General features: G+C 41.6%; 1 protein-coding gene across 2 annotated transcripts in view; it reads left to right on the plus strand.

Moving 5' to 3' along the window:
* Window positions 1-19,676, plus strand: part of PRDM2 (PR/SET domain 2) — a 48,843-nt gene that overhangs the window by 5,651 nt on the left and 23,516 nt on the right. The window contains exons 2-6 of one of the 2 annotated variants that reach the window (XM_083752384.1): window positions 877-950; window positions 8,830-8,947; window positions 9,993-10,096; window positions 10,994-11,146; window positions 17,546-17,672. In XM_083752384.1, coding sequence (XP_083608510.1) covers window positions 909-950; window positions 8,830-8,947; window positions 9,993-10,096; window positions 10,994-11,146; window positions 17,546-17,672 — 544 coding nt within the window. In that variant the 5' untranslated portion in view covers window positions 877-908. Of the gene's footprint in view, window positions 1-876; window positions 951-8,829; window positions 8,948-9,992; window positions 10,097-10,993; window positions 11,147-17,545; window positions 17,673-19,676 lie in introns of those variants that run through there. The other variant, XM_083752386.1, reaches the window with a different exon arrangement.

Below are 19,676 nucleotides of genomic sequence, written 5' to 3' on the forward strand. Positions count from 1 at the left end.
CCTAGTAATTTATCTTAATATAATGTGACTTTACATTCTCACCAATTAACAATCTATTTTTACTTAATCCTTTATAACATTTCTGCTAAAACCCCGTAACTTCATTCCAACATCCTTCTAACATTCCTTAATTTTACAATGTTTCTGTAAATAAACTTTAAATTTCTTCCAATCTTCTTCCACCGACTCTTCTCCCTGGTCTCGGATTCTGCCAGTCATTTCTGCCACTAATGTTCTTACTTTGAATTCATTGCCTTCAAATATGAGAAGGCAAGACTCCTTGAGGGACTTGCAATGTAGCTTTTACATACATCAATATTTAAATATAATAATATGAAAATTCCTTTAAAATATCAGCTTGATTTTCTTATTTCTTATAGAGCAGGGCTGAAGAATTTCTGGCCCTCCAGATGTTCCTAGACTATAATTCCCATCACCCCTGACCTTGCTGGCTCGGGATGATGGGAAGTGGAGCCCAATAACATTTGGCGAGCCACAGGCTTCCATCTCTACTGTAGGTTCTCCTTAGGTGAAGTAGTGAATCCACCAAATCTCAGCTTCAGTTTCCCATGCCCCTCCCCAGTCTGCAGACCAACTTTATCAGGTTGTTGTGATGCAAGGATGCAAGTAAAGTGCTTAGAGCACTTGAAAGTGCTACATAAATGCTAATTATTACTATAACACACTGAAACATAGCTAGGAAGTTATGCAGCTTAGGTGCCTTTACAGTTATTTATATCTTTTAAAAAAAATGTTGGGTGAAAAATTGTAGTTTTCTAGATTGCTGCTATCCTCCTAACTTGAAGAGGATCAGCTTCAAATCAGTTATAAACCTGAAGGTAGGCACATATGACAACTGTCTGTTTTTCTTTTTAGGGTTCATGTAATCACAGGAGTTACTTTGTTGTATGTATCTTTTCAGAAGGCAACAGGATTTCAGAATGAATCAGGTGAGTTTAAATGCAAGACTTTCTCAAAAATATAATTGCTCAGATGTTAGCATACATATCTACACTTACTTTCTTCTGGTAAAAGTAGTAACCCCAACCGAAATCCAAAATGTAAATCTTCATTATTGCAATGCTAAACATCCTGCTCTCTCCTGCTCTCTCCCTCTTTCTGGTTGGGAAGTTGTGAAGTTCCATTATGTGAAAATTGATTTGTGTTCAGTTAACTAGATTGTAGAATAATTTCACTGGCCCCTTCTTCAAGAGCACTCTTCTCTAAGAAAGCTTTAGTTATTTTGCATGAATAATAATTATATTTAAGCCATTTTTAAAAATCAGAAACTTGAGTTCACTCTTTGTCCCTCCTCCCTTCAATCTTAGCTCCATAATTAATATAATTTACCCCCCAAAAGAGAGAGATATTAAGCAAATATCTTTGCATGCCTTCAACATGAAACCCTGGAACTGATTAAATGGTCCTCTAGCTACGTATTTTTGCATGTTTGAGAGTGTGGTCTTTTATGCTAGCCTTCTTCAGTTTGGTGCTCTCTTGTGTTGTTGGATTCACAGGAAGACCCACACCTAAATATCTAAAACGCCCACTTTCTTTTGAGATGAGCTTATTAGTAAAAAGAGAGGGTGTCCTCGTATCACAACCAGTCCCTTTTACCCAGCCCCCAGGTCATTGGTCATTCATAGTCTGGCCCATCTCCCCTCCAGGTTGCACTTTGGAGAAAGGGAAAATTCCAGTTGTGTCTGCACCCAAACTACAATCTTAATACCTATAGAGAATTTGGTGGCACTTTCCCTTAGAGAGAGTTTTTGTCGCTGTTTCTATTTGCGTTGTATTTGTCATGTTGAATCTTTGTGATGTTCCTATCCTTCTCACTCTGCCAATGGCATTTTGTGAACTTACTGGAAGGAATTTTTTTTGTTTTGACTATGGCAGACCAACACGGCTACCTATCTGTAACTTAAATTAATAAGAGCATCGTTAGCATCAGCATCATTATTAAATAAAATCATTGGAAGCTATATGTTGCACCCTTTTCCTCCTGTTCCAGAGCATGCATCTACTTTAAAAGCAAAGCCAGGGTGACGTGGGATCTGAAAAGCTATTACTTTCCCACTTCCTCTCCCATTCCGTTACAGACAGATGCTGCTGCTGTATTGTTGTTGAAAAGGAACAAGCCTGGGTGATAGGGCACAGCTAAAATGTTGTCGCAGGATACTCAGTGTGGTAGGATTGCCACACAGGAATCCTCCTAGTAGCCATTCTGCTGTGATTTGGACTCTTTCTTCTCATAAGTTGTCCCAACCCCACACCAGCTATGTACTCCACTAGTGGTGGTACTGGTGCAACAAAAGTTGGCAGAAGGACATTGGCAGACTTCACATGTGGATATTGACATTGGCCTACAGTCGGTGCAGTCTTTTTATACCTGTGTGACCTTGATTAAACATGTTTCCTTCTCCCCCTTTGAATTGAAATGGGGGGTTGACTATGATAGTGGACAGATGATGTGGATCTATTTATTTATGTGGATATTACTGGTGTATGTTTATAACCTTTCTCTCCTGCCCTTCCTCCAAGGAGAAAACAGCAATCCCCTGCATGTTTTATCTTCATAGCAACTCTGCTTTGGAGCCAGTACTGGCAGCTCCCACAAGGCAGAACTGATTTACAGGGAAGGCCATAGCTTTGCAGGTGAAAGGTCCCTGGTTCAATTCCCAGCATCTCCTAAGTAGGCATGAAAAGAACCTCTGCCTGAGGTGGGGAACTGCTGCCAGTCAGTGTAGTGATAAAGGGGACCGCTGATTTTGTCAACCTGGTGCCCTCCAGATGTTTTGGACTACAACAAGTTCCAGCCGGCATGGCTGCTGATCTGGTCCAAAACAATGATATCCAACAGTAGTCATGGCAAAGGCTCTATTGGATTTGAAATTGTTTTTATATGTGTAATTGTTTTAACTGTTTTTATAATGTCAGTTGTTACTGTATTTTGAAATTGCTTTGAGATGCTTCATAGGAAGAGATTCATAAATGAAATCATCACCATCATCTGGGGTGCCCTGAATTTTTGATGACAATAATGAGCTAAACTGACCAATGGTGAGACTTCCAATGAAACTTTTTTTTAAGAAAAAGGGAGGTTACATCCGCCAGTAAGAGCACAAGCTGTAGGGGAGAACGATCAATAGAATTTTGGGGCCATAATTACCAACGTGAAGAGACACGGGTGGCACTGTGGTCTAAACCACTGAGCCTAGGGCTTGCCCATCGGAAGGTTGGCAGTTCGAATCCCCGTGACGGTGTGAGCTCCCATTGCTCGGTCCCAGCTCCTGCCCACCTAGCAGTTTGAAAGCATGTCAAAGTGCAAGTAGATAAATAGGTACCACTCTAGTGGGAAGGTAAATGGCGTTTCTGTGTGCTGCTCTGGTTTCGCCAGAAGCGGCTTAGTCATGCTGGCCACATGACCCAGAAAAACTGTCTGTGGACAAACGTCAGCTTCCTTGGCCAGTACAGCAAGATGAGTGCCACAACCCCAGAGTCGTTTGCGACTGGACTTAACTGTCAGGGGTCCTTTACCTTTTTTAAAAATTATCAACATGATGCATAAGTTGACATCTCTGCTTGAAGGTAAAATGTCAGCTGATTACTGGGGAAAGCATGTTAAGATGACATCTAATGACCTCACCATGTTAAAGTTTATTCCCCATGTAGGGTGGTTCTTTTTAGTTGAAAAAGTCTCCTTCGTGGTCACTAGTTGCTATATTGAAAGCTAAGAGTTTGAATTTGAAGTTAATATGTTGTAAAGCAGTTGGAAGGGTGCAATGCCTCTCGAATGACTGGCCATAAATCTCACCTGAAAGGTCCTAGTCTGGTTATTTCAAATAAGCATGCAGCTCCTCACCCATGCAACTGTTGTATTTGTGTATAATACATACATACAACAACCCTTCTGTCAGCAAGCAAAAATCAAGGGGAGAGTTTTAAAAGTTGCAAAATACCAAACAATAAAAGCACTCACAAATTTCTCAAAATAAAAACCAACTAGGTCATGGCCTTACCTAAGGTGGGTCACAAGAGCAACGCTACATCATAGAAACATGTTAACAATTGATAAATGTGTCCTGGAATGTTTGTTTGGGTTAAAGGTGGGTCTGAAAAAGAAGACTGCTGAGCTCAGTGATTGTGCTGAAGTCCCCCAAGGTTGTTGTCTGGCTGTCAAAATAACATCAGGTTTGATGCCAGGCAAACTTTCCTGGGGAGGGTGTTCTACTTGCATCAACAACTGAGAAGACTGTTTTTGAATTCAGAAGTTGGGGTGTACTGAACAAAGGTCTTTGAATAACACATGTACCAATAGGGCAGGCTCATATGGCGGCAGTAGGATTTCAAAGGTTAGAACTAGCACTTAAAATTGGGTTCAGGGCCAGCAGCCCACATACTTGTTGAAGAAATGCCAAGATAGCTGAACTCTGCTAGTATAGAACACAGCTGCTAGGCTGATAACTAGTTTTCCTGAGCAGTCTTCAAAGGCAGGCCCACCTACTACATGTTTAATCTCCACAATCTGGAGGTTTACCATGGCCAGGCTATCTTTGTCCAGGAGGTGTCACTGTTGGTGTGCCGTTCTTAGCTGGAGGAAGCCTCTTTGTGCCTCAGTGTAGTTAATGGTCAGGGGTGATGGGGGTTGCAGTTCATTGATACCTGGAGAGCCAATGGTTACCATTCTGTGCTCTAAGTAAATAAATACCTGCTTGCTGCAAACTTGACTAGCGGGTCTTTATGCACAGATTTATGTAAATATACCGTCTTGTAGTGAAGGGCATCTTGTTTCATACCCCTAGTATTCAGAGGATAGTTGTGTGTTTCATATGCTCCTCTCTCCTGCATGCCAGCATTACATAGATCCTTTCCAGGTGAGATAAATATTTAGAAAGAACTGTTGAAATTAAATAGGTCGGGTCTTGAGCACTGCTTGGGTGAGTGATCACTTGGAGTCATAATTCAGCTTCTCTGAACTCGAGCAAAAGCCACAAGTGTAACATGCATTTCCACTTAGCTGTTCTTTCTGTCAGTAAAACCTTTAGTTCTCTTCTAAGAAGGAATCAACATTTTAAAATAGTTACATTTTGTGCAGATTTTTTATTTGTGACTTGTGAACTCCATTAAAATTACCTGCTTTTGAGTGCATCTCTGTGTGAACGATAAGGAATGTGTTTGCCAGCCAGATGTTCTTAGACTCTGACCTCCATGAGCAGGGTTCGAAATTAGCAGGGCGCCAGGTGCATTTTGCGCTTAAAGATTCTCCATTTGCAAGCTCCTCAACAAGTCTGGGTGCCATTTTTTGCACCTGGCTGACACTCAAGGATTACTGAAACGTATGTGCTTTGAAGCCTCAAAGTATATGTTAAGGATAGACAATATATTAAGGAGTTTAACAATTAAGAGTAGAGTGTTTTGAAAACTGATGTTTGGTACCAATATTTTGATTGTAAACACAAAATTAAACATGCATCAACAATTTCTGCTAAAAATGTGCTATTAACAATGTGCCACTTATGTGGATTGCATATTTATTCATGCTTATCAAAATAATAAAAAGTGTTGCTGACCCCCCCCCCCCCGCCCAAGTGGCAACTAGGCATTCTGTTTAGGTGCCCACAACCCAGGTCCCAGAAGCCATTTGGCTCCTAGCTTTTCTACCCCAGTTTCTAATACTGCCCATGAGCCATAGCTAGCATAACTGATGGCCAGGGATGATGAAAGTTTTAGTCCAGGCACATCAGGAGAGCCCCAGGTTGCCTACCTCTGCTCTTTGGCTCCACTGAACGCACATTTTGTAAACTGAATGTAGGCTGTTGCTGAGAATGATTCTTACAGAATTTTTTAATTTTTTTTTAATCTTCATGCTTATCCAAATGAGCAGGGTCCCACAAATACTGGATTACAACCAGCCTATCTTTGTGCTTTGTGGAGGAAACATTTCAAGGTGTGATGAAAAAGATCCAAACTTTGCTGCTTAGAACAGTCTTAAGATGGAGAGCAGGAGGGGTCAATGCACACTTATAGTGCAATCCTTGCATATTTACTCAGATGGGTTCCTCTGTGTACCAGAAGGGCTTATACCTTGATGAACGTACAAAGGATTGAAATCCAGTCATGTTAAACTGAGCTAGGTGCAAGCACATTTCAAGCAGTACTATGGGTTACTAGGACAGAGAAAGATGGATGTCCTTGCCTTGAAAATTAAACACCAGTGCTAATTTGGATCTGCCTCTACCACTGCTCAGAACACATGGGGCTCTTTGTAGGGTAGAGGGTGGGATGAGGAACAATTATATTGCTTTACTTTGCTTCATAAGCAAAATTCCAGAATGAAGAATGTTGATGAGTTGAAGGCATTGACACACTGATAGAATTGCTGGAGGCCTGGCACGACTCCCAATGACCCCTTCCAGTAACAGTTGCATCGTTCTGTTCTATACAGTCATACCTTGGGTTACAGACGCTTCAGGTTGCACGTTTTTGGGTTACAGAGGCGCCGAAACCCGGAAGTACCAGAATGGGTTACTTCCAGGTTTCAGCACTCGTGCATGTGCAGAAACACCGAATCGCGGCCCGGTCGTGCGGAGACACGGCGCTGCGGGTTGCGAACACTGCGGGTTGCGAACGTGCCTCCCACGCGGATCATGTTCACAACCCGAGCGTCCACTGTATTAGCTACTGCCACAGAATAGTCATCAGGGCCTCTTGTAGGCATAACAGTAGTGTTGCCACAATGCCAAGAGCTGTCATTCTCCTCTTGGAGAGGGAGAATACCTTTGTGGCAAAGTATTTGTTTTGCATGCAGAAGGTCCCACGTTCAATGTCTGTCATCAGTCTAAAGGATCAGGTAGCAGGTGGTGGGGAAGACTTTCTACCTGAGACCCTGGGGAGATACAGCCAGTCACAGTTGACAGCACTGCACTGGTATAAGGCAGCTTTCCATGTTCTGTTGCCCACAGGGGGAAGCTGTTTAGTATCTGAAGTATTAGTTGTTAAACTTATGGCATACTTGGTCTTTCTTTCTATCTATCTATCTATCTATCTATCTATCTATCTATCTCTGTATTTTATAGCTATTTCTTGCTTACTGAAGTGAATTTCACCACTTGCTTCTACATAGGATGCAAATGCACCTCCCCCACCCTCAAGTGTAGTCCTTGTGGGATTTCTGATATACACCATGCTTGGAAGTGGTATTAAGAGACAAACTGATATTTACAGCTTAATCCTGGCCAAGCAACACTGAAGCAAATGGGTTTTGCATATATGGTCTTCCACAGTAACGTTTGATCTGTTATTTATAAGTATTAATGTGATTTTATTAACCACAGTGAAGCTTGTTTTACTTAAACTATGAAGCCCCGGGTTCATGCATTCCACACACCCCTTCTCCATCACTTCTCTGAGTTAGATAATTTCACTTCTGGACTAGATGAACCACAGCTGCTTATGTGCAAGCCCAAGAAACTGCTTAATCTTAAATGTGGTTTGTCTGAAACAAGCCTGCTTCAAACAGTTTTATTTAATCAAGCCATAGTTAGTATTAAGTGCAGTTTAGGGTTCAGATGTTATGCTCTTCTGTGTTTAAATGGAATGAATTCTCATTTCTCACAACCGTATTGGAAGACTTTGAGGAGAGTACATAACCATTGGGCTTACTGAAGTCAGCTTTCATCACACTAAACTATTGTTTAGTGCAGGGTTCACCAGGCTTTTGGGGCCAGTGGGCACATCAGGAATATTGAGAATGTTGTGGGCATCAGTCACAAAATGGCTGTCAAGGGGGCATGGCCTATCACAAAGTAGCTGCCATGGGGACATGTCTTAACACAAAATAGATATTTTCTGAGATATTTTATGGATGCACATACCGTGATGTTCACACACAGCCTATATCTTTGCTTTATTTTACTATACCTTGGTTTGTTGCTTCTGTAATAACTAGAGTAGAAGCTGAGTGAAGCATATATCTTTGACTGAAAGGAAGGTAGCTATATTTGCTATTAAAATAAGTGCTCTGAAAGTAATTTCCTTCACATACCTGTGCCTAGCCTTGTAATCCCTTTTGAATAGCAGTGCTTCAGAGGAATAAGAAAAAGAATTATTCATTGGCAGTGACGCTGATCTTTAGATATACATGCTGGGTGCACAGATAATATCTGCTTAATTTGGTGGGGCATATCAGTACACAGTTGGCTCCCAAAGTCAAGAGCCATCCCACAATACTTGGGGGCAAAGGGGAAGAATATATTCAAATACAGGTAGAGATGCTTAGGCCAGCTGTCTGTAGTAGGTGAGGAACATGGTTTTTAGGGAAAGTTGTGATCCATCACCTAGAATAAAGCCCAGATGTAGACCATCGTAATCTGCTTTGCAGACTCCTTATAAGAAATGGTATTAAGAACCATACAACAAGCAGAACCATATTGGAGACATCCCACCTTCCTTGTTTGTTCTTGCATATTGTGTGTCTGAAAATGAAAGCTGCATTTCTGTTTAGTATGTCTAGTAGCTAGTGATAGCCCTACCCCCTCTAAGTTTAAAAAGTCACATATCCTGCTGGCCGTCACAGCATCTGGTGGATCACTTAGTAGATTATGCATTGCATGAAGGATTTGCAGTTTCTCTTAATATCATCATTTTCAAATGTGCTTGGTAAACTAGTGTTTATGTGAAGTTGAAATGCCAGCAATTGCAACACAGCTTTGTTTATAGATTCTTGTGTTGTGCTGCCAGTTGTAACGCAGGTGGGTTGTCAGATTCTGCCATGTGTTTACCGTTGGGCTGTCCCCTTCCTATTTTTGTTTTGTTTTGTTTTCTTCATAGAACTCAACGGAGCCTTCAGTATCAGTTGAGACTTTGGCCGACGTACCTGAGCACGTGCTTAAAGGACTTCCTGAGGAAGTGAGACTTCTCCCATCTGCTGTTGACAAGACACGGCTTGGTAAATAAATCTAGAAACAAGCTGCGGGCAGACAGGCTGCTTGAACTGAAGACTGTTTAACCTGAGGAGTGTGGGGTGGAATCCTTCTCAGGATTTGCTACGACAGCCCATGGTTTGAAATGTGGTATCCAGTTTAGTGTCATAGGTTGTCTCCTGCACTCTAAAGTCAACAGCACTACCTGGTTTGAGGTGAACTTAGATCAGTAGCACTACTGGCAAATGGCAGCCCAAAGCTGAATGTTTTGTTTTGAGGTTTGGACAAAGGCTTTCCAAGTTATTAAGCCCAGTTGGTGTACGGACATTACTCACACCTCTAAAACCCTGATACTTATCCTTGGCAACCAAACAGTTTGCAGTCCTTGGGGTGGCAAGTTGAAGTGTAGAAGAGGCGTCCCTGAATGAGTAGACTTTACACATATTGCTATCATTGAAATTGCCCCCATGGATACAATAGCAAGCTGCCCACAAAGAGATACATCTGGGTCCCATGAGAGCAGGTTTTGTCTCTTAAGGTCATCCAGGAAACGTGGGTGTATTCAGGATTGTTTCCCAGGGATGGTGGAGATGTAAAGTAGAACACCGAAAGGTGGGACAGGCTGGTTTCTCCCCCCCCCCCACCTCCCACCCCCAAAAAGTGTGCCTGTCTATTTTGCCTTATATCTCAGGTTCTACCAACCTTTCATTTAAAATTGAACACTGGAGATTACCCCTTCAGAGCCTTGATCCAGGTCCCCTCTCCCAGCAGATTGTATCCATTTTTACTGCCCACCTCCCAGTTCCCAGCCCCAGATTATGTAGTAATCAGCATCCTGGCATTTTACTGCTTTTTCTGTTTCGTGTGTTTTGCTATTAGTTGCATTAGTTTGTGATATGCTTGTTCCCCCTCCCCTCTTTTTGGATTCTCTGCCCCCTCCTTTATTTAGCCAGGCAAAGTTACAGTGTATTTATGGAATCGCTTTGTTGTTGTTGTTAAGCAGTGTTGCATGGTTTTGAAGTATGCAATACTGCCAAAGAGTATGATTGTGGTTCCTCATTTGATCTTCAGGTGTCTGGGCAACAAAGCCAATTTTCAGAGGCAGAAAGTTTGGTCCGTTTGCTGGTGACAAGAAGAAACGATCTCAGGTTAAAAGCAATGTGTACATGTGGGAGGTAAGCAGTGACTGATAAGCAATTCCTTTTTTATATAAAATGATTTGAAAGTTCTATAATCCTTTTTAAAAAGTAGCTCATGGTGGCTAACGACATCTCTATCAAACAATAAAGCATGTAAAATAAACTGTAGATAGTTTTTCTCCTGGTTGTAAGGATCACCAAAAGCAAAACAGAAATGTAATTAGATTTTAAATTTAGATGAACTCTCTTGCTATGGTAGCTGTCATTTTTAGACCAAGCCATGGTTTGTCTGCTTTTTAGTTTCTGAGAAGTAGGGGTAAGAGACTATTAAGAGGGACACGATAAATACTTATAAAATCATGACTGATGTATAGAGCGAGTCCTGCCTGGGGACCAGGTGTAACCCTTTGGGTTTCCCTGTTTTCCCCCAGAAGACTCCTTTGGCCATTCCTTGCTGGTCCTGCTCCACATCCTCAAGTGCTGAAATGTGCCAGGAAGGCAAGGATTCTCTTGTAAATTCTCAATAAATACTGTGCAGGACAGTGTCTGCAAAAGTTGCCCTTATTGCTTATCCTGCTTCACTATGCATCCAGCCTTAATCTAATGCAGATGCAGTAGTTAAGACAGATTCCAACGTGAATGATCTTGTTGCTGCACATCCCTTTCTTTGCCACCACCACCAGTGAGTAGTAAAAAATAGGCCTAAAGCCCAAACTTCCCACTCCAGAGAGCAACTTCCTGTCAGCACAGCCATGTGAGTAGGTGGTCTTCAGTCTCCCAGGGATCATCCAGTGGTGCTCCATATGGACCCAGTCATATAAAACGCCCACATTTTGAAACTGAGACGATGGGTGCATGCTCTCGTGATTAATGAGTACTTTTGTTTCTTTCCTCCTCTCTGTCTCCATGCACACATACGTTCAACCTCACAAGGTCTATTACCCAAACTTGGGATGGATGTGTGTTGATGCCACAGATCCAGAGAAGGGGAACTGGCTGCGCTATGTGAACTGGGCTCGCTCAGGAAAGGAGCAGAACCTATTCCCTTTGGAGATCAACAGAACCATCTACTACAAAACTTTAAAGGTAGCAGTGCCTCTGCTTATATCAGTTGCCTTGGTACAAATTTCAATACCCTGTCTTCCCATTGCTGCTGTGCAAAAGTGCAACCTGCTACTACAGGAGATGCAACATAGCTTCGTGGCGGAGTACCCGATTGGCAGCCAGAAGCTCTCAAGTTCAATTCGTGGCATCTTCCACTTTAAAAGTTCTCTGGTAAAAAGCATAGCCTTAGATCTTTGGGGGTGGGGAGCTGTGCTAGGCTAGATGGGCCAGAAGTATGACTTTTTAAAAAGCTGTTCAGCTCTTTCTCAGTGACTTTGGGGGTCTCCCATACATCTCTTTGCAAGATACTGTCGTTCAGTGGTAAGATTGCTTGTTTTGCATATATGGTTTTTTAAAGTTGTGGTCCATCCTTATTGTTTCAAATGCATTTGAAAGGGTGGGGTATAGGTTTTCCAAATAAACTGAATAAGGGCCACGTTAGAAATAGATTGGTGACCACAGTTAAATGTTCCATTTGAGGGATATGTGCAATTGCAGTACATTGCGTCTGATGTTTTATGACATAGGGTTGTATCCAGTGGTTAGTCCTACTCAGATTAAACCCATTAAAATTAATGGGCACGAGTAACTTAGGTCTATTGGTTTCAGTGGGTCTGTTCTTAGAGGGATACAGCCCATAAATCCCTAGTTGGCTGCTTGACCCATCGTTTTGCTTCGTGACATGCAGTCCTTGACCCTTCTGGAGGGAACCCTAACATTGATGTCAAACAGTCCTTTCTACTGCCAGGATCTCGACTCTTCTGTATGTAATGGGGGGAAAGACCCTGTGGCCTTTTCTGACACAGCTCTGACATGCTAGCCATCTTGAAGGCATGCTTTTCCCCCTTTAATGAAGTGTTGCTCCAGTTAAATAGCTGTGTATTCTTGTTTCCTCTTCCACTCCTCTTTCCTTTAGGTGCCCTATCTTTTCTTCTGGTTTGTAAGTCGTTAGCCAAGAATTGTCTCTTTAAAAAAAAAAAAATGGTAAAAGGACCCCGACAGTTAAGTCCAGTGGGGTTTCTGGGGTTTCGGCGCTCATCTCACTTTATTGGCTGAGGGAGCTAATGTTTGTTCGCAGACAGTTTTTCCGGGTCATGTGGCCAGCATGACTAAGCCGCTTCTGGCAAAACCAGAGCAGCGCACAGAAACACCGTTTACCTTCCCGTCGGAGTGGTACCTATTTATCTACTTGCACGTTGACATGCTTTTGAACTGCTAGGTTGGCAGGAGCTGGGACCGAATAACGGGAGCTCTTTCCATCGCGGGATTGGAACCACCGACCTTCCAATCAGAAGCCCTAGGCTCAGTGATTTAGACCACAGCGCCACCCGCATCCCTTAAAAAAAAATATGGTATAGTTCCTAGTAAAAAGTAAAGGACATCTGGACGGTTAAATCCAGTCAAACTTGACTATGGGGTGTGGCTCCCACTTCAGGCCAAGGGATCTGGCATTTGTCCACAGACAGTTTTCCGGGTCATGCAGCCAGCATGACCAAACCTCTTCTGGCTCAACAGGACACCCTGACAAGTGCCTTGGTTATGTTCTGTTGGTCACAGGTCATTTGCCAGAAAACCTTTTCTCCATTGTTTCCAATAAACATTACTGTTTGTTTGACGCTTGGCCATTAAACATTTGCTCTTTATGTATATTGCTGTTGATGCGGGTAGGGGTGGAATTGGTGCATGCTTTTCGAGACAACACTTATCCAAGTTACAGATAAATTCTTGAGGTTGCAAAACTGTTACATTGATAACTTTTTAAGGTGCATTAACAAGAAAACATTTTTACAAGAAAACTACCAGTGGCATCCTTGGTTATTTTTGTAATCACATTCAGAAACAAACAGTTTAATGTTAATAATATTAGCCAAAACACCAGATATTATGAGAAGAAGGTTACAAATGTTGCATTGGTGACTACAGAATTACCTGATACTGTTTCTTCTTCTGTGTTGTTTTATTTGGCTCATTTTGCTGTTGATATTTTGTGATGGTGGTGTTTAATGTTGCTGTTTATCATAGTTGACTTTTAAAAATATTATAAGGTACCTTGGATATTTTTAATTCTATGTCACTGCGCACTTGTGTAGATAATAGCATTACTTGTAGAGTGTGTTTTCCTTTCTCAGTCAGTTCTAAATTTATACTAACCTTCTGCTATAGTCAGAATCTGAACAAAACTTACCTATGTGTGTCAAATTGTAGACTTCAGTGATCTAATCAAATTGTTAATCAATGATAATTGGCCAAACCCATTTTAATGCTAATATGTTTTCCCCAGTAGAGTTATGTATCTTCAGCCTTTTATGTTTTGCTATCTTTCCTATGTAATTAGAATGAGGTTTTTATTAATCCTTGACTATGTCATCTCATCACAATTTCAGAACACCTAGATCCAGGAATTATTAGGAAGGTGTAACAAAATTACTGTATTTTTCACTCTATAAGACACACTTTTTCCCTCCTAAAAAGTAAGGGGGAATGTGTGTGCATCTTATGGAGTGAATGCAGGCTGCGCAGCTATCCCAGAAGCCAGAACAGCAAGAGGGATCGCTGCTTTTGCTGCGCAGAGATCCCTCTTGCTGTTCTGGCTTCTAGGATTCAGAATATTTTTTTCTCTTTTTTCCTCCTCCAAAAACTAGGTGCATCTTATGGTCTGGTGTGTCTTATAGAGTGAAAAATACAGTAAATTATTTCCACTACCTGTTTATTCTTGGAAGGGAGGAGACTTATGGCACTCAGGCTTTTGAGTGTCAGCTGTCAGTTTTTTCAACAGACATGTGATTTGAGATCCTTTATATAGGTGGAAAGCCACCACTAACTTTCCAAGGAAGCAGTGCCAGGAATAACCTGCTGAATACCATTGAGAGCCCCTGGTAGCATGGCTCTGTTAATTGTGCTAAAAATCTGATTTTTAAAAATTATTTTTTTGGTGAACCTCTTTGAGAATCATAACGGTTGAAAAGTGTTCTGAAAATATGGTAAAATTGTGGGGTTTTTTTAGAATTGTGTTTTGATTCAATAAAAGGATTAGTTTTGATCCAATATAAGATGAGTCCTGCTGGATTAGACCAAAGATCTGTGTAGTCCAGCCTCCTGTTCTCACAGTGGCCCACCAGATGCCTGTGGGAAACCCATAAGCAGGACACAAGCACAAGAGTTTTCTCCCCTCCTGTGATTTCCAGCAACTGGTATCCTTCTCCCTCTTTTTCTCCCTGCATATCCTTGAATTCCCCCTGGATCGCTCTTACAAAACTGGTGTTAGATTGGCTACATTCCAGTCCACAGGTATGGATATTGTTCTAAGGGACAAGTTGAATATTTTTCCAGAAGTTCAGCAACTTTACATTTGAGTGTTTTGAAAAAAAACTCTAGTGGATGCTGCCTTGGGCCCAGTGATTCATCTTGCACTTAGGCTGAAATCCTATGTGTGCGTTCCCAGGATTAAGACCCGTTGAAGGCAATGTGATTTACCTCCTAGTAAACATGCTTAGCATTGCACTGTTTAAAGTATTTTAGCTACCTTTTTACAGCTATATTGTTGCAAAACGACATACAGACAAAGGTACAGTATAGTGGAAAAAATAATTGCATCAGAACAATTGTGTGCAAATTCATATGAGAAGCTCCTCTGGACTAGCTGTTCATGCTATTGGTTAAAAGCAGCCTTGACTTCTATTACAGTATCTATGGATGATGGGGAGCATCAGAATATGTCAGCATGACCCAGAATGTTTGTGTACGTGCCTGGTCATGAAATTACTCAGGAGACTTTGGGCAATGTTGTTAACTTTCAGTAAAGAACTGTATGATAGTGAATGTAAAACAGTTGATACTCTTATCAGGTCAGAGTGTTTGCTATTCTGCAGTTCTCTTACATAAGGTAAAACAGGTGGGGAGAGTATTGTTTCATTCTTGTCCTGCTTGCGGTTTTCTGATGGGCATCTTGTTGGTCACTGAGAACAGGAAGCTGGAGTAAATGGGCACCCTTCAGTCTGAACCAGCAGAACTCTTACTATGTTTGTAAAAGTATGTATTCCTTGTTGCATAGTCTCCTGCACCAGGTTTCAGAGTGGGGGCTGCAGAAATCAAAGTTCAGTGCTCAAGTTTTTTATATATATTTTAAAAGTCACAGAGCTTTCAGCTTTTATATATGATCGGTTGTGCCAACTAGGTTTTCCTCAGAGTAGATACATTGAAACCAGTGGCCAGCACCATTCATTTCAGTGAATCTATTCTGAGTAGTACTAGTATCCAATACAACCCAATATATACAATTTCCATACAGTGGTACCTCGGGTTACAGATGCTTCAGGTTACAGATTCCGCTAACCCAGAAATAGTACCTCGGGTTAAGAACTTTGCTTCAGGATGAGAACAGAAATTGCGGGGCGGCAGTGGAAGGCCCCATTAGCTAAAGTGGTACCTCAGGTTAAGAACAGTTTCAGGTTAAGAACGGACCTCCAGAACGAATTAAGTTCTTAACCTGAGGTACCACTGTACAGGGTAAGGAATCAGAGGTAAATGTACTTGGGTATTACATCACATCATTACTGGCTGGAAAAGGTTATTGTATCTGTAGGAGGGAAATTACAACATGTGTTCACTTATATGTTAAGAGGCACTTTAGTAAGAGCTTTTCTACACTTTCATGAGATTGGGCTGAGTGATCTTTTGTGGTCCCTTGCATTCTTTGATTCTGCAATCTACTTTTATATCCCCACCTGAATGTTTATTAATGTTTATTATGTTTATTAATGTTTATTAAAAGGCTAGCGGATATGAATAAAATGCATGTTATTATCAGTGTATAATGATATTATCAGTACAGTCAGTTAACTGGTCTCAAAAGCAAAGACAGTCAAGGTGGGCAGTAAAACTGATACGGCAATCTTCATTTGCTTTAGTGCAGGGAACTGTAGTCTCAAATTCTTGGAGGGCACCAAGTTGTTAAAGGCTGATTTAGGTCTGGTAAGCTAGATACACAAATGTTCTGACAGCTACCTCCAATTGCAGGCGGGGTGGAGGGGGGGCGGGAAATCTTGGGCTTCAAGGCCTACTTGCTGGGTGACCTTGGACCTGTTACTATGTCTCAGCCTAATTTACTGCAAATAATTGTTGTGAGGCTAATCCAAGCAGGGGGAAGAAGCCAAATAAAGGCCTTGCAAAATAGTTTTTATACCCCTCTGTAAAAGCTGGTCTTTGAGATCTGTGAGTGGGTGTGTGTCTATTTTCTGCCCTGCCAGTAGCATGAGAGAGAAAGCCTCATTCCTTTGCGTTCTTTGGCGTTTGGCCTGCTGGGTTGATCAATTTTACTGAACTGACCCTGTGTTTAATTGGGTACTTTTATCTGCTGGGCTTTTTCCTGCACTGTGGATGGGAGGGTGCTGTTGTAGAAGGGAAATAAATATCTCTAATACATGAATGAAGTCTTAAGAGGTTGGGGGAGTAGAATTGATGTGTAAAGAGTTGCCAAGGTCATAGATAATTGTTGGGACTCTTGTTTATGAATCCACCTGAAATTTAAGATCAAAGTGAGAGGGAGGGATGAACTGGAGGGAGGGACATTTTAGTGGTGGTGTCCCATTAGAGGAATGTCCTTTCCCCAATAGATGAGGGGGCTTATTCTGTTTCTTAAGAGAAGACCATTCTGTTGCCGAAGTTTTTAGAATCGTCATCATATTTGTTTTAAATCCCTTCTATGTATGTTGATCATTACGCTTGAGCTGCTTGCTTGTAACAGTAGAAAATATGGGAGGTCAGACGCGAACATCCTAGAGATGTTTAAAATAAAATGTGAAAGATTCTGTTTCCTTTCAAATGCATTGTTCATTTTTCCTCCTCGCCTTTTTGAGAAAAACCTGTTGAAATGAGCCGATGCCATTTGGAGAGGTGTGGGTTTTCTTGCGCCTTTTTTTTTTTTTGCTTGCTTGCTTGCTTCTCTCCCAGTCTGCCATAAAGCAAGCTGGAGTTTCAGTGCAATGTGCAAGTCATGCTAATGTGCTGGATAAATGCAATCCTCCTTCCAGCAGAGGGGTGTGGTGCAACTGGCTCGCTCTTTCTTTCTCTCTCTCTCTCTCTCTCTCTCTCTCTCTCTCTCTCTCTCCTCTCTTCTGTTCCTTCCCTTGTGACGCTGCGCTTGCACAAGCCACCAAGGGTTAAAGAGTCCTTCCTGTTTGGCCAGGCAGGCAGTTAGGAAATCTGTTCTTAGTGCAGAGTACAGCTGTTTGTGATCCGCACAGCAAGCTCCACGCCCTCTGGCCCTGAGCCTGCTTCTCTCTCTGTCTCTCTCTCTCTCTCTCTCCCTCCCCCCCCTCTTTTTTTTTTATTAACAACCTTCCTCTTGATTGGTGTCCTGCTTGTCTCTTCTTATTCCTCCAGCCAATTGAGCCAGGCGAGGAGCTCCTGGTGTGGTACAATGGGGAAGACAACCCAGAGATAGCAGCTGCTATCGAAGAGGAGAGAGCCAGCAATCGCAGCAAGAGGAACTCTCCGAAAACCAAGAAAGGTAAGAAGTTTCGCCTCCCTCTCTCTCCCGTTCTCTCTCCGTGAAGGAAAAATCCAAGGTGGGGTGCGTGGCATGGAGTGGCATGAAAAAAGGCAAACTTTTTTTCTTCTTCTCTTCCTTCCTTACCCCCCCTCCCCCAGTTCCTGCTTGTAGGATTAAGAAACGCTCCTAATACTTTCTCACTGAAGGGAGTGTCATACCAGCAAGTATGTCTGTGTGACCTTTTTCCCCACCAAGCTCTGGTGCTTGCCTCCTCAATTTAAACAGCTTCCAGTTAAAGTTGTGTGTGTGTGTGTGTGTGTGTGTGTGTGTGTGTATATACTCTGCCCTCTACCCCCCTTTCATTCGATCAAAGAGTAGAACGGTCACATCAATTTCCTTGGGGGGGGGGGGATTTGACAGTTCTTTCTCCGCTGTGTCGGTCCTTTTCAAACCAGAAGTTAGTTAAAAATTGAAGGAGAAAAATAACCTGCTGGCAAGCTGAGTTTTTAAGGTTTTCATGTTTTTGCTTTATCAGACGTGTTGGGAAAACGATATGGTTCTCTTTTTTTAACACCATGGAAGTATTTTTAGTTGCCTTTGTTGTTTATTGCACTTTGTGCCAGCAGATGGATTCCGCAAATGATTTCAAAAGATTTAAAAAGCACTGCATTTTTTATTTTATTTTTGGAAGTCTGCAAACATTTTATATTGCCTCCCGATAGTGTTAACTGTCATGAGTTTAGGTAGCAAATGACATTTTGGTGCATGGAGAATTTCAAGTATTGAATTCAGACAGGTTGCATTTAGGGTTTTATTTCAGAGTGGTGTTGAAATTTGGGCGATGACTCATCAAGACACGGCATTTGCATTTATTCCTTCATTATGCCTTTAGTGTTTGCAGCACTGCACTAAAGAAAACTAGGCCTGTAGTTTGTGTTTTTTAATTTTAAATTTCTTATTGCGGGTGGGGCTGCTTTTGAAATTAATGGGAAGGAAAAGATCAGTCTATATTCAGAGAGGGAAACGAAAAACAAGGCCTCCATGTGTGCATATTAAGGACATGTTTCAATTTGTAATGAATCAAACAAGTTATTCTGATAGAAACTATAACAAGACAGGTGAGAAGGAAGGAACTCATTTGGTTTTGGGATTGTAAGCAAATAAAATACTTCAGCATCATTGTGAATGAAAAATACATTGTTGTTGTTGTTTTTAATTTAAATGTGGTTTTAGATAGTGGCTAAAATATAGGTTTTCCTATTGTACCGCCAAACTTCTGTGATAAGATGTAGGTGCCTTTGAGTTATAACTTCTGCACATTTCTGACGGAAGAAACAGAATATTTCTTAATACACTGTCCAGAGTAATTGAGGTTGTATTAAATTAAGTTTTATTTAGAGTAGACCTATTGAAATTAATGAACCTAAGATAGTCATGTCCATTAGCTTAAGAGGGTATGACTCTTGAGAAGGACTAACATAATGTTTATTTATTTTTTTACTCCAGAAAATGTGCTTCTAGGCTTTATATATGTATCCAGTCCTAACAAGAAAGCTGCTGCTACTTTTAATATTAGTAGTAATTAGTATTAGTAGTGGATCCACATTCCAGGAGCGATAATGTTACAGAGTGAGTTGGTGCCTTTATCTACTTCACACTAGTTTGGGGGGAAGGGCAGGGTGAAGCCAGCCCACTTGGCCACTGATTCATAGAAGGATCAAGGATCAGATGTTCATAGAAGGATCAAGGAGTCCAGATGTTCTGGACTCCAGCTCCCATCGTCCCTTGTCATTAGCCATGTTGTCCAAGTCTGATAGGAGTTGGCGTCTACAATATCCTCAGTCTAAGAACAAAAACGGAGGATGTCATCTTATGTTCACTAACTTTGAAACAATCCCATTGATCAGGTGAGCAAATCCCATGTTGGGAATGGCACCAGCCTTATTAGTTGTGAAGTTGCTGGAGCTAATCCAAAGGAAACATAAGAAAAGCCCTGCTTGGATCAGGCAAGAGGTCCAGCAT

Source organism: Podarcis gaigeae, assembly GCF_964106915.1.
Source record: "Podarcis gaigeae genome assembly, chromosome: 8".
Classification (NCBI taxonomy): Eukaryota; Metazoa; Chordata; class Lepidosauria; order Squamata; family Lacertidae; genus Podarcis; species Podarcis gaigeae.